The sequence below is a fragment of the Bufo bufo genome, chromosome 3 (genome assembly GCF_905171765.1).
Source record: "Bufo bufo chromosome 3, aBufBuf1.1, whole genome shotgun sequence".
NCBI classification, from domain to species: Eukaryota; Metazoa; Chordata; class Amphibia; order Anura; family Bufonidae; genus Bufo; species Bufo bufo.
This window is the reverse complement of record NC_053391.1, coordinates 224,302,334-224,317,482: the sequence shown is the minus strand read 5'-3', so window position 1 is coordinate 224,317,482 and position 15,149 is coordinate 224,302,334. Positions and strand designations below refer to the sequence as shown.

The 15,149-nt window shown below is 46.5% G+C and overlaps 1 protein-coding gene across 1 annotated transcript in view; it reads left to right on the top strand.

Annotated features, from left to right (window-relative positions):
• Positions 1 to 1,297: 1,297 nt before the first annotated feature.
• The window catches only part of CNTN2 (contactin 2), an 88,885-nt gene continuing 75,033 nt past the window's right edge, over positions 1,298 to 15,149 (top strand). Inside the window, exon 1 of the mRNA XM_040422180.1 lies at positions 1,298 to 2,219. Coding sequence (XP_040278114.1) covers positions 1,298 to 2,219 — 922 coding nt within the window. The remainder of the gene's footprint in view (positions 2,220 to 15,149) is intronic.

Genomic DNA, 15,149 nt, shown 5'->3' with positions numbered 1-15,149 from the left:
TTGCATTGTTGCAACAATGTCTCAACATCACGTTGCACTAGATTTATAAAAGTTTCAATAGGATGGTGTAGACGCGGAGGTGAAAATGTGCTCCTGATCTTCAGATTAAACATTTTAGCTGTTAGGGAACCAGTACCAGTCTCAGAATGAACGGATTGAGGGACCATGTGTTCTGAAGAAAAATGGGCCTTTAAACGTATATTACGGTAAAACCGTTGTAAGTCAGTATCAAGGTTGAAAGTATCAAGGCTTCCAGTGGGGCTAAATGATAAACCCTTTTGTAATAAGTTCATGTCGGCCACACTCAGATTTTTAGAGGACAGATTGAATACTAAGTTTTTGTCCTTACCTGGGACCTCGTGATCCGTGGAGCGTCTGCCTCGCCTATGATGGCGCCCGGCTCGCCTTGTCTTGGCTTGGCTTGCGTGGTCGTCGGCCTAAAAAAGGCGCCCGATATCCAGTAGAGACGTCGCTTCCAGAGCCGGAAGAAGCCGAACCCACTCGCCAGTCTCTCATACGAGAGAATGGAACCGCGACACCTTTTGCGTCCTGCCACCTGTATACTCGGTGGTGCAGATAATCCTCTGTATCCCGAAGAAACTTGGATCGCTTTGTAGCTTCGATCCTGGAGCGGAGCTCGCTGCATTGTTTGTCAAGTTTGTCCTGTAGTGCGGTGAATTCTTCCGGCTTCAAGCAGTTATTCACCGCACTGAAAAAATACCTCGAGGACTCCGAGTTAAACTGCGGCCGACTCTGTTTGGCGATAACTTGGACTATTGCACCCGTTTTGCCCAAATACTTAATAAATGCTCTTTGGATTTGATTGTACTTACTCTTGAGCATCTGACCGTTGCCATTGACGAACGCCAAAAGAGCATTGACAACATTAAGCAACAGCTGAATAACTGCTTGAAGAATTCACCGCACTACAGGACAAACTTGACAAACAATGCAGCGAGCTCCGCTCCAGGATCGAAGCTACAAAGCGATCCAAGTTTCTTCGGGATACAGAGGATTATCTGCACCACCGAGTATACAGGTGGCAGGACGCAAAAGGTGTCGCGGTTCCATTCTCTCGTATGAGAGACTGGCGAGTGGGTTCGGCTTCTTCCGGCTCTGGAAGCGACGTCTCTACTGGATATCGGGCGCCTTTTTTAGGCCGACGACCACGCAAGCCAAGACAAGGCGAGCCGGGCGCCATCATAGGCGAGGCAGACGCTCCACGGATCACGAGGTCCCAGGTAAGGACAAAAACTTAGTATTCAATCTGTCCTCTAAAAATCTGAGTGTGGCCGACATGAACTTATTACAAAAGGGTTTATCATTTAGCCCCACTGGAAGCCTTGATACTTTGAACCTTGATACTGACTTACAACGGTTTTACCGTAATATACGTTTAAAGGCCCATTTTTCTTCAGAACACATGGTCCCTCAATCCGTTCATTCTGAGACTGGTACTGGTTCCCTAACAGCTAAAATGTTTAATCTGAAGATCAGGAGCACATTTTCACCTCCGCGTCTACACCATCCTATTGAAACTTTTATAAATCTAGTGCAACGTGATGTTGAGACATTGTTGCAACAATGCAAGACTGGCAATATGCATTTACAATCCAATTTACCTTTGGAGGAAAAACGTGCACTTGATCAATTGTTGGAGGATAAGTCTCTGGTATTCAAACCAGCGGATAAAGGGGGTGCTCTGGTGGTCCTTGATAAAGCATATTATGTTTCAGAAATTTTGTCGCAACTAAATGATACAGATACATATCAGATTTTACAGAATGATCCTGTATTTCGCATCAAAGAAATGATACAAATTGTTGTGAATGCTGCCATAGAGGAGGGGGTCATTGATGCCACATTGGGCGGATTTTTGGTTAACCAACATCCAATTACTCCCGTTTTTTATACGTTACCAAAAGTACATAAGTCCATTGTTAAACCGCCTGACCGTCCCATTGTGGCATCTACTGACTCAATCCTCTCACCTTTGGCAATTTTTCTAGAAAAAATCTTTACGCCATTTACTAAATTGTCTCCATCATACTTGCGTGATACTGAGCATTTTTTGCAGGAAATTAAAACTCTGCATTCAGAAAAAGATGATTTACTTGTTACCTTTGATGTATGTAATTTATACACATCAATATCACATGAGAAAGGTCTGAAAGCAATTGATACATTGTTACAACCAAGTCATTACAACAATGCAGAATGTGAATTTTTCTTGACATTATTGAGGATTGTTCTAGAACAAAATTACTTTTTATTTCAGGATTCTTTTTATCAGCAGCGGCGTGGGACCGCGATGGGATCGAACGTCGCACCGCCGTACGCAAATTGTTATATGGCACAATTTGAGACGGATTTCGTCTATACTAATGATTTCTATAGAAAACACTGCAAATTTTGGCGTCGTTTTATCGATGACATTATTTGCGTATGGCGCAGCGACGTTCGATCCCTTCAACAATTTACTCTTCACCTCAATTCTGTCTGGCCTGAGTTGAAATTCACTCTGCATTTTGATGTACAAAAAATTTCTTTCCTAGACACGTGGGTAATTAAGGGAGACACAGGTGGGTTATACACGGATCTATTTACAAAAAATACAGATCGAAATAGCTTACTCATGTATACTAGCAACCACCCAGCAGCCACAAAAAAATCCCTCCCCTTTTCCCAATTTCAAAGGGTTAAGCGCATAGTGGGCACAGCTGAATTATGTAAGGAAAGATTAGACGAAATGAGCCAGAAATTTAAGGAGAGAGGTTATCCCGATCACTTATTAAAAGAACAAAGGAACCGAGTTGAGATAAAACAACAGGATAAGCCCCTAAAAGAACCACGGATTCCACTTGTAATTCAGTATCATCCATGGTCTCAGAGATTGAGAGGGATAATAAATAAACATTGGAATGTAGTGTCAAAGTCATACCCACAAGTAGTGGAGTTTAAACTACCACCTATGATGTGCTTCAAAAGAGCCACAAATATACGTGATAAGATAGTACGGGCTGACATTGGAAGTAGTAAAACTGCATCTATACAGAGAGTACTGGCTACTCCTAAAATGGGAACTTTTCCTTGCTTAAATTGCGTACACTGCTCTAGTGTGATTAAGGGTACACACTTTACACATCCACAATCTGGCGAACGCATACCTATAAAAATTTTTTTACCTGTGACAGTCGTTTTGTTATATATATTTTAAAGTGCCCCTGTGGTCTATTGTACGTGGGAGAGACTTCCACTAGGATGAAAGACAGACTTAGTAACCATAAGTCCACCATCCGCAAGCAAAATTTATTATTTCCTGTACCATTCCACTTCCATGCACATAGACACACAGTGGCACAGTTGCGTTACCAGATTATAGACAGTGTACCCCTTCCACGTCGGGGTGGAGATAGGAACAAGTTATTGCTGCAGAGGGAGGCTTATTGGATACATCGATTACGAACGATTGAGCCCCACGGACTCAACCGGGAGTATAATGTACAAAGCTTCCTCTGATAGATCACCTTGGTATAATAATATTTTTCTCAGGATAATAATTTTTCTATAATGTTATATTTTTGAGTATTGCAATAGTGCAATTAAAAACAAATAAAAAACTTTAAAACAAAAAATAAAAATAAAAAATAAAAAAGAAAATAATGAAAATAATAATTTTTTGACAAAAATATCCTTTGTAAGAAAATAAATGGATTTTTTTCTATATATTATTTACAGCGAAAATAATGAAGGAAGAAAGAAGTAAGGAACAAACTAAAGTGAATTTAAAGGAACTCATATGTTTTTGTTTTAACACTGATTGGTGGGTGTGGTTTTCTGTGTGATGTCATTTCTCTGTGTTTGGGCGCTCTATTTAAACATGAAATGTTCTTTGTATGAGGATAAGTCTGAGGAAGGTGCGGCAGCACCGAAACGCACGCGTCACTTATTGCCTGTACATGTGACTGAATAAATACAAAGAAAGAATTATCAACAGCGAGTGCCGGTCTTTTTCATTGATTATATATATATATATATATATATAGTATAGCTGTAATTAGCTATACAGTTGGAGCAGAGCTGAATTGGTCTTTTAATGATTTGAGCAGCATGCGGATGGGAACACCCAGAAAACCCTGTTTGTTACAGTTGTACCCATTTTGGGTAAACCTCTGTTAGCTAAAAACCCTTAGGTAGATTTATCAAAACTGGTGCAAAGGAAAACTTAGTTGCCCATAGCAACCAGATTCCAACTTTTATCTTTCAGGGTTCCTTTCAAAAATAAAAGGTGAAATCTGGTTGGTTGCTATGGGCAACTAAATCACTTTTCCTTTGAACCAGCTTGATAAATATCCCCCTGTATTTCAGGTTAAAAGGGTTTTCCAAAGGTATGGGGATGGTTCTCTACCACTTATAAGCCCTTTGCTATACCGTCCCCTCTTCTCCAAATTAAAGATATAATTTCTTTCACCCCTAAAGCCCTCAGGGAATCTTGTCCTCTTGCGGCCAGATCTTCCCCTACTTCGATAATTGATCTGTTGGACGCAGAGAGCTGCATCCCTTCAGAGTTGGTGCTGGGGTCAAAATTTAGTATCCCACCTTCACATAGTTTACTCCTCAACTCCCATAGAAAGGAAGTCGCTCGTTGGGCTAAATCTTTTAATACCCAGAATCCCCTGGATTGGTTTGAAAGTCTATTGACTTCTTTTAGATACCACTCTAAACTAATCTCCACTCTGTATAAGAAACTGGGTCTCCCTTCCCTGGATGTCAAACCAGCTGTAATAGGCCAATGGGAGAAAGATCTAGAGAGGTAATTCTCACTAGCTGAGATTAATACACTCTTCAGAAACCCCCACAAACTTTCACAATGTGTCCGTGTGCAAGAAAGTGGATACAAAGTCTTGTCCCGGTGGTACAGAACCCCGAATAAGATCTCTCTTTATTTTACTACCATCCCAGACCTATGCTGGAGATGCGGATCGGATAGAGGCACGTTCATTCATATATGGTGGAAGTGCCCTCTTATAGCTGCTTAGTGGAAAGAGATCTTTCATCTGAGTAACAAAATTTACCTTTCAAATTTCCCTTGCTCTCCTGAAATAGCTCTCTTATCCTTTGGCATCCAGGGAGTTGACACCCATAAAGCATCCCTCTTCTTCTTAATCTCGGCCGCCCGCCTATTAATACCTACATTCTGGCGCTCTTCTGATGTACCCAGCGTTGACCATTGGATCAACAAGGTAGACCAGTTTTACCATTTGGAAGAGATCTCACATTGGGGACTCCATTCTAGAAATATTTTCCTCTCAATCTGGACTCTTTGGAAGTCTTCTAGGCACTTTACATAAAGTATTGTAGTTAACATTATGGTATGTACCCGTGCACCTCTCTTGACACGCTTTTAAGATTGTTGTCTTGATATCTTCTTGGTATGACAACTGTGTTTCCAGACAATTACTTGTTTCTTCTTTGTCATAGGATAATCATTTGATGTTACATTTTCCTTGATGTATTTCATTCCCTGATCTTTTGACAAGTATGTCTTCCCAAAATTAATTTTAAAAAATTTCCAAGATTTTATAACTGATGACCTATCCGCTTCATAGGTCATCAGTATCTGATCGGTGGGAGTCCGACACCTGGGACCGCCGCTAATCATCTGTTTGAGAAGGGACCGGCTTTCCTGTTAGCGCTGCGGCCTTCTCCGTGCTCACCAAGCACAGCGTCGTACATAGTATCACGCTCAGACCCATTCACTTATATGGGCTGTGCCTACGCCATGTGACCGATGAATATGTCATGATTGGCATAGGAAATGCTAAGAGAAGGCCATTGCGCTACTGCGAGCTGCAGTGCCTTCTCAAACAGCTTATGGGGGGGGGGGGGGATCCCGGATGTCAGACCCCCACTGATAAGATACTGATGACCTGTCCTGAGGCTAGGTCATCAGTTATAAAGTCTCAGAAAACCCCTTTAATGTAGATTAATCACACTGATATGTTGTAGAAAACACATTCACAACAGGATAGATGTTTGTGCTGATGATGTATTATTAGATTTGGCTGTAATTCAAGTGTGCACTTCATTGCTGAGCAAATTCCTGAGACATACGGTAATAACCACTACACCTCCATATCATTGGCATAGCAATAGTCCTTACATAACTTCGAAAACCTGCAAAATACCAGAACACAAGTTCAAGGATTAGTGACAAATCATTGCAGCTGTACAAATATGTTTTTTAGCTGTATTAATAAGACTTAGGGTACTCTCACACTAGCGGCAAGGAACTCCCACAGGCTATTCCGGTGAGTGAACAGCCTGTCGGATCCGTGTTGCTTCTAGTGCACGCATGCCCCCAGACTACCGCTCCAGCCCCATTGACTGTAATGGGAGTGGGCTGGAGTTCCGGCAGCAGCATGGCAAACATGCCGAGAGGCAGCCGGAATAAAAGTACGACATGTCATACTTTTATTACGTCCGCCTCTCGGCATGATTGCCATGCTGTCGCCGGAACTCCGGCCCGCCCTCATTATAGTCATTGGACCGGAGTGGTAGTCCGGGGGCACGCGTGCACTAGCGGCAGCACGGATCCGACAGGCTGCACACCCGCCGGCGTTCCTTGCCGCTAGTGTGAAACTAAATAATAGCAAAGACATGTGCACTCTGCGGTCTTACTAAACCCTCAAACTGATTTTAAAATTGAGAGATTAGCCAACATATCCTACGGTGTAGGACATGTCTGAGCCCGAGCACCACGCCAAGGTTTCTCAAGTAGCTCGAGGACCTAACACTCACCTACCTGTGCCGAATGGGCAATACCAGGAGCCAGTGGGCAAATTACAGGAGCGTGAGGTCCGACTCACAAACAACTCACCAGTTACCTCCAGCATGTAACCATGCTTGCAATGATAGGAGGAGGGAGTCTGCCAGTCCCACTCAAGACTGGCTGATAAGGCCCAGGCCTCACAGGTGCACCAAAATGTAGCCTGTAGATGGAAAGCAGGCACATTTAAATTGGAGTTTATACACCTCCAGGCATCTCTATAAATACAAACTGCAAAGAATGGCGTGGTATTAAACAAGCAGGAAGTGCTCAAACCCACATGCAGTTGTGCATATATATAGGGGAGCAAATCCTGCACTTGTGGCCCGTTGCTAATGACGATCCCCAGCAAAAATGCATACAATGGAGGATGCCCGCAGCAAACCACAAGTACCACAATAGACATCCTACACAAAGTAGCAATTATGTGGATGTGATAATCAATATAGCAATATAACAAAATAATAGCAAAGACAGGTGCACTCTGCGGTCTTACTAAACCCTCAAACTGATTTTAAAATTGAGAGATTAGCCAACATATCCTACGGTGTAGGACATGTCTGAGCCCGAGCACCGCCTTATCAGCCAGTCTTGAGTGGGACTCGCAGACTCCTCCCTCCTCCCATTGCTAGCATGGTTACATGCTGGAGGTAACTGGTGAGTTGTTTGTGAGTCGGCCTCATGCTCCTGTAATTTGCCCACTGGCTCCTGGTATTGCCCATACGGCACAGGTAGGTGAGTGTTAGGTCCCCGAGCTACTTGAGAAACCTTGGCCCGGTGCTCGGGCTCAGACATGTCCTACACCGTAGGATATGTTGGCTAATCTCTCAATTTTAAAATCAGTTTGAGGGTTTAGTAAGACCGCAGAGTGCACCTGTCTTTGCTATTATTTTGTTATATTGATTATCACATCCACATAATTGCTATTTTGTGTAGGATGTCTATTGTGGTACTTGTGGTTCGCTGCGGGCTTCCTCCACTGTATGCATTTTTGCTGTGGATCGTCATTAGCAACGGGCCACAAGTGCAGGATTTGCTCCCCTGTATATATGCACAACTGCATGTGAGTTTGAGCACTTCCTGCTTGTTTAATGCCACGCCATTCTTTTCAGTTTGTATTTATAGTGTGAAACTAGCCTTAGATTATATAGATTTTACAGAGAAATCTCCAAATGACCACCTCTTTAAGAAGACCAGCCCATTATCCAGACGACATTTTCCAAAAGATTTTCAGTTTCACCATATATTTTGCATATCGGCCATATTGTTTGATACGGAAAAAAAAACTAGAAGATACCTTTTCTATGTATTTTTGGATGTTCATCACAAAGAGGCACACAGGACATTCAATATAGCTTTATGTAGTCACTTTTTCTGCCATTCTATACAGTCAAAGACTATATGCAGTACTAGGAGTTCAGCCTGGCATAAGTATTACTATGATCAGAGGATGATTGACCTTTAACACTACAGGGAAAAATGGCAGTGGTCTGGTCAGTTTATGACATCATGAGGCCAGCCACCACCACTGGCATATCTTACACAGGTTGCAAAGGTGGGTAGATAGGCCAAATGCTCCATGGGTCAGTCTGAATAAACAATGCGATTCAACCATGGGGAGGTTCCCTTTCATGACAAACTAAATTATGTTACCCTTACAGGTTCCTCTACTTTAAGAATCAATCCTCATATGCTTCCTCAGAGGCAGGTTTTATGATTCTCTGTCTTCCAAGCTGGCTGGATAATTTCCCCAGGGCTGCTTCCTCTCTCCTTTCTGTCTCTGTTCTATGTGAGTACATCAGCCAATCTAATCCTGTCTCTGAGGAGGAGGCCCACCTATCAACTAGGATCAACTAGGACCAATTAACCAGTTTTCTGCCTGTAGATAGGAAAGATACACTACTATAATTCCCACACATTTTTATCCCTTATAGCAGTGGGACTGGGCATTGTAAACCCTCTGATTTTGCATGCAGCTATTGGTTCCCAGCAGCCCTGTTCTGGAAGAGGTTTCTTCCTCTGTTGCCAGAGTGCTTCCCTGGGTCTCCATGGTGGTCACCAAGCAGCTCTTGATCCAGATCATTTACGCACAAGGAGGACAATTTGCAGTGCATTGGCTTTCCTGTTTTGGAATGTGACCTTTGGGCAGCCTTGACTGTGGCCTGTCGGGTAAAGGTAAGATTCATGTACTGAGCTGCAGGTGAAACATGAATGATTTCATCCTGTGGTACCCCAAGTGGGGGGAAAAAATCTGACAAATGCACATCATCATCTGCTATGTAGCAATGGAAGGGAAAAGAGTCAGCTTATATAGGAATAGGAGTCGTGTGTGTTGTTGCATAATTTGATATATACAGGGTGGGCCATTTATATGGATACACCTTAATAAAATGGGAATGGTTGGTGATATTAACTTCCTGTTTGTGGCACATTAGTATATGTGAGGGGGGAAACTTTTCAAGATGGGTGGTGACCATGGTGGCCATTTTGAAGTCGGCCATTTTGAATCCAACTTTTGTTTGTTCAATAGGAAGAGGGTCATGTGACACATCAAACTTATTGGGAATTTCACAAGAAAAACAATGGTGTTCTTGGTTTTAACGTAACTTTATTCTTTCATGAGTTATTTACAAGTTTCTGACCACTTATAAAATGTGTTCAATGTGCTGCCCATTGTGTTGATTTGTCAATGCAACCCTCTTCTCCCACTCTTTACACACTGATAGCAACACCGCAGGAGAAATGCTAGCACAGGCTTCCAGTATCCGTAGTTTCAGGTGCTGCACATCTCGTATCTTTACAGCATAGACAATTGCCTTCAGATGACCCCAAAGATAAAAGTCTAAGGGGGTCAGATCGGGAGACCTTGGGGCCATTCAACTGGCCCACGATGACCAATCCACTTTCCAGGACACTGTTCATCTAGCTGGCACGTTCCATGAGTTTATCCAGCACCACCACCACATTATGGGTGTCAGGTCCGAGCATTCCTAGATGAACAGTTTCCTGGAAAGTGGATTGGTCATCGTGGGCCAGTTGAATGGCCCCCAAGGTCTCCCGATCTGACCCCCTTAGACTTTTATCTTTGGGGTCATCCGAAGGCAATTTTCTATGATGTGAAGATACGAGATGTGCAGCACCTGAAACTACGGATACTGGAAGCCTGTGCTAGCATTTCTCCTGCGGTGTTGCTATCAGTGTGTGAAGAGTGGGAGAAGAGGGTTGCATTGACAATCCAACACAATGGGCAGCACATTGAACACATTTTACAAGTGGTCAGAAACTTGCAAATAACTCATAAAAGAATAAAGTTACGTTAAAACCAAGTACACATTGTTTTTCTTGTGAAATTCCCAATAAGTTTGATGTGTCACATGACCCTCTTCCTATTGAAAAAACAAAAGATGGATTCAAAATGGCCAACTTCAAAATGGCCGCCATGGTCACCACCCATCTTGAAAAGTTTTCCCCCTCACATATACTAATGTGCCACAAACAGGAAGTTAATATCACCAACCATTCACATTTTATTAAGGTGTATCCATATAAATGGCCCACCCTGTAGATATGATACACTGTATGGACAAAAGTATTGGGACACACCTCAACCCCACTGATCAGCTGTTCCTTGTAACTCTCAGCATGGGAACTGGAGCAGGAGGCACAACTCTGTTCAAAGTGTAGTGGCCGTGCTGGGTTATTGCAGCCCAGCTGCCATTGAAGTGAATGGAAGCTAAGCTACAGTAACCTGGCATGGTCACAAGTTCAGGAGCCTGGAAAACCTCTTTTATTCAAGAATTTTAGCTTGATAGGATGCCACCATTTAGAAACTACAGCAACTTAGCGATAGAGTGGAGTCACGCAAGTTACAGAGTGCTGAGGTGAGTAGTGCATACAGGGGAGGTGTCATGGTCTTACCTTCTTGCTGTTCTCCTTCGTTTGACATGTGCTGGCGGCCATCTTGGTTTCTGGGTTTCTTGTAGCCTTTCACCCTGCGGCTCCTCCTTCCCACTGGGAGGAGCTGGATGCCTAGCTCATATATATAGGAGGTCTGTGGCTTCAGTTCCTTGCTTGGTCCTCCTGTGTTCACATGCTTCTAAGACTGCTGCTGCTTCTGGTTCCTGATCCTGGCTTCGTCTGACTACCCTGCTGGTTCCTGATCCTGGCTTCGTCTGACTACCCTGCTGGTTCCTGATCCTGGCTTCGTCTGACTACCCTGCTGGTTCCTGATCCTGGCTTCGTCTGACTACCCTGCTGGTTCCTGATCCTGGCTTCGTCTGACTACCCTTCTGGTTCCTGATCTCTGGCCTCTCAAAGACTCTGCTTCGGTTTCACCATTCGTTTGGACTTTTGCTTTACAGCTTTATTTTCAATAAAGCCTTCTTATTTTCACTTATCTCTTGTTGTACGTCTGGTTCGTGGTTCCGTGACATTAGGACCAAGCCATGAGTTCTGACGGTACAGGGCCATCCTCGCTACCCATGCTGGTTGCCAGACTTGATCAGCAGGATCACCTGTTGGGTCGGTTCGCTGTGGCGTTGCAAACCCTGCTTGAACGCACGGCTCATTTCGCTCCCGTTGCCGATGGGTCGGTTGTCGCTTCTACTGCCGCTCCGGTTGTTGCGCCAGAGTCTACCCCGACACCTGTTGTTGCGCCTGCGGTGTTTCGGGGTATGACCGGTTCTGCCCCTCTTCCACAGCGCTTTGGGGGAGAGCCAACTCAGTGCCGAGGTTTCCTTAACCAGGTGGGCATTTATTTCGAGTTGCTGCCACATGCCTTTCCTACTGAGAGATCAAAGGTGGGCTTCTTGATCTCGCTGCTCTCGGACAAGGCCTTGGCCTGGGCCAGCCCTTTATGGGAGAACAACAATCCGGTGGTTGCCGAGTTTTCCGGTTTTGTTGCTTCTCTTCGGAAGGTATTCGATGTGCCGGCTCGTGCTGCCTCTGCTGCAAAGCTCCTTATGTCCATCAGACAGGGTTCACGATCCGTAGCTGAATACGCCATTGAGTTTCGTACCCTGGCAGCAGAGGTGGGCTGGAATAATGAGGCTCTGGTCGCTGCTTTCTCTCATGGTCTCTCGGATGCCTTGAAGGATGAGGTTGCAGCTAAGGACCTACCAGTGGAGCTCGACTCTCTTATTTCTTTCCTGATTTTGATTGACACCAGACTCAGGGAGAGACCTTCCTTTAAGGAGAGCCTGCGGAGGTCTTCTAACAGATTGGCGCCTACGTTTGCTGTCCCACCCGTGCCTCCCTCTCCTCCCACGCCTCCTGGGGATGACTTGTCTGGGGGTGAACCCATGCAGCTGGGGTTTGCTCGCCTGTCCGAGGGGGAGAGGGTACTCCGGAGACGCGAGGGTCGATGCATGTACTGTGGTCTCGGTGGGCATTTTCGGTTGGCATGTCCGAACCGTCCGGGAAACGCTCGTACCTGAGATCCTGTCGGGGGCAGATCTTGGGTGGAGTCTCCTCGTCCCCGGTTTCCCGTGTTGACAAACCACTGATCACTGTTGTCCTCTCCTGGGTCGGGGGCTCGGTGATGACCCAGGCGTTGGTGGACTCTGGTGCTGGTGGTTTGTTCATTGATAGTGTGTTCGCTGCCGCCAATTCCATTCCTCTGCAGGCTCGAGGTTCCCCACTGGCTCTTGAGGCGATAGACGGCAGACCCCTTCTGTCGTCACACGTGACTCATGAGACCCTTCCAGTGGGGATAGCCATTGGTGCCGTTCACAGAGAGTCGGTCTGCCTCCAGGTTATTTCGTCTCCACACTACTCGGTGGTCTTGGGGTACCCCTGGCTCCAGAAGCATAATCCGACTTTCGATTGGAGATCGGCCGAGATCCTCTCGTGGTCACCGCAGTGTGGGGCTAGTTGCATCCATGGGTCTGTCAAGTTGCTGTGTACTTCCTCGGACTCTCTGTTGCCTCCTGAATACGAGGAGTACCGGGATGTATTCGATAAGGTGCGCGCGGTTGCCCTACCTCCGCACCGCCCATACGATTGTGCCATAGAGTTACAACCTGGTGCCGTTCTGTCACGGAACCATGAACCAGACGTACAACAAGAGATAAGTGAAAATAAGAAGGCTTTATTGAAAATAAAGCTGTAAAGCAAAAGTCCAAACGGATGGTGAAACCGAGCAGAGTCTTTGCGAAGCCAGAGGTCAGGAACCAGAAGGGTAGTCAGACGAAGCCAGGATCAGGAACCAGCAGGGTAGTCAGACGAAGCCAGGATCAGGAACCAGCAGGGTAGTCAGACGAAGCCAGGATCAGGAACCAGCAGGGTAGTCAGACGAAGCCAGGATCAGGAACCAGCAGGGTAGTCAGACGAAGCCAGGATCAGGAACCAGAAGCAGCAGCAGTCTAGAAGCATGTGAACACAGGAGGACCAAGCAAGGAACTGAAGCCACAGACCTCCTATATATATGAGCTAGGCATCCAGCTCCTCCCAGGGGAAGGAGGAGCCGCAGGGTGGAAGGCTACAAGAAACCCAGAACCCAAGATGGCCGCCAGCACATGTCAAACGAAGGAGAGCAGCAAGCAGGTAAGACCATGACAGTACCTCCCCCTCAAGGGCCCCTCCTCCGCGGAGCACAAAACGGTTTCTGAGGGAAGCGTGCGTGGAAGGCTCGGAGCAAGGCAGGAGCATGGACATCTGCGGAGGGAACCCAGGAACGCTCCTCTGGACCATAACCACGCCAATGGACCAAAAACTGCAACCGACCGCGGACCAGGCGTGAGTCCAGGATATTGCTCACCTCATATTCCTCACGATTGCCCACTTGGACCGGACGAGGCCGAGGAACCGAGGAAGTGAAACGATTACACACCAGTGGCTTCAACAGGGAGACATGAAACACGTTGGAGATCCGCATGCCAGGAGGAAGCGCAAGGGCATAGGCTACCGGGTTTACCCTGCGAAGCACTCGGAAGGGACCAACAAAGCGAGGCGCCAGCTTGGGAGTGGGCACTCGAAGGTTGAGGTTGCGGGTGGACAACCATACACGGTCTCCGACCTGGTAGGAAGGAGCAGGCGCTCGTCTGCGATCAGCCTGGAGTCTCTGGCGCTGCGCAGAGACCTCAAGGGACTTCTGGATCTGTACCCAAGAAGCACGTAGGACGGAAAGGTGATCCTCCACAGCCGGAATATCCTGGGGAGAGAATACCTCCGGTAACACGGCAGGTTGGAACCCATAATTGGCCATGAAGGGAGACGTCCCAGAGGAAGAGTTCACCGCCGTGTTCCTGGCAAACTCAGCCCAAGGCAGGAGGTCAACCCAATTGTCTTGGTGATCGGAGACATAGCAACGAAGGAATTGCTCCAAGGCCTGATTGGATCGTTCTGCGGCCCCATTGGACTGAGGGTGGTAGGCCGAGGAGAAGGAGAGATGAATCCCCAACTGGGAGCAAAAGGCGCGCCAGAACCTGGACACAAACTGACTCCCCCGATCCGACACAATCTCCTTAGGCAAACCGTGCAACCGGAAGACCTCCCTGGCAAAAATCGTGGCCAACTCTTGTGCAGAGGGTAACTTCTTGAGAGGAACACAGTGGCACATTTTGGAAAACCGATCCACAATCATGAGAATGACCGTATGGCCTCGGGATGCAGGGAGGTCCACAATGAAATCCATCCCCAGGTGTGACCATGGGCGCTCCCCCGGTGGCTATGGGTTGCAGAAGGCCCAACGGAAGGTGCCGAGGGGACTTACTCTGGGCACAAACGGAGCATGCCGCTACATATGCGGCGATTTCGGAACGTAGGGAAGGCCACCAGAACAGACGTGAAACAGCCCAGGACAGCTGATTCTTTCCAGGATGCCCCGCGGTCTTGGAGTTATGGTAGGTTCGCAACAACCGAGTGCGCAACTCCTCAGGCACAAAACATCTGCCGTTGGGTCTCCCAGAGGGAGCACCAGATTGAGCCGCCAAAATCTGCTCACCCAGGGGAGAGGTCAGGCTGGTGCGAATGGCGGCCAGGATCTGATTCTGAGGTATGACCGAAGTCGGAATCGACTCCTCCCTGGACAGCTCGGAGTACTGCCGTGATAAGGCATCCGCCCTGATGTTCTTGGAACCGGGTAGGTAGGAGACCACGTAATTAAAACGTGACAAGAACAGAGCCCATCTGGCCTGACGTGGTGTCAATCTCTTGGCCTCAGAAAGGTAGGTCAGATTCTTGTGGTCCGTCAGGATGAGAACCGGAACCACCGAACCCTCGAGCAAGTGCCTCCGTTCTTTAAGGGCCTGCACGATGGCCAATAACTCCCTGTCACCAATCTGATAGTTGCACTCCGCGGAAGACAGTTTCCAGGAGTAAA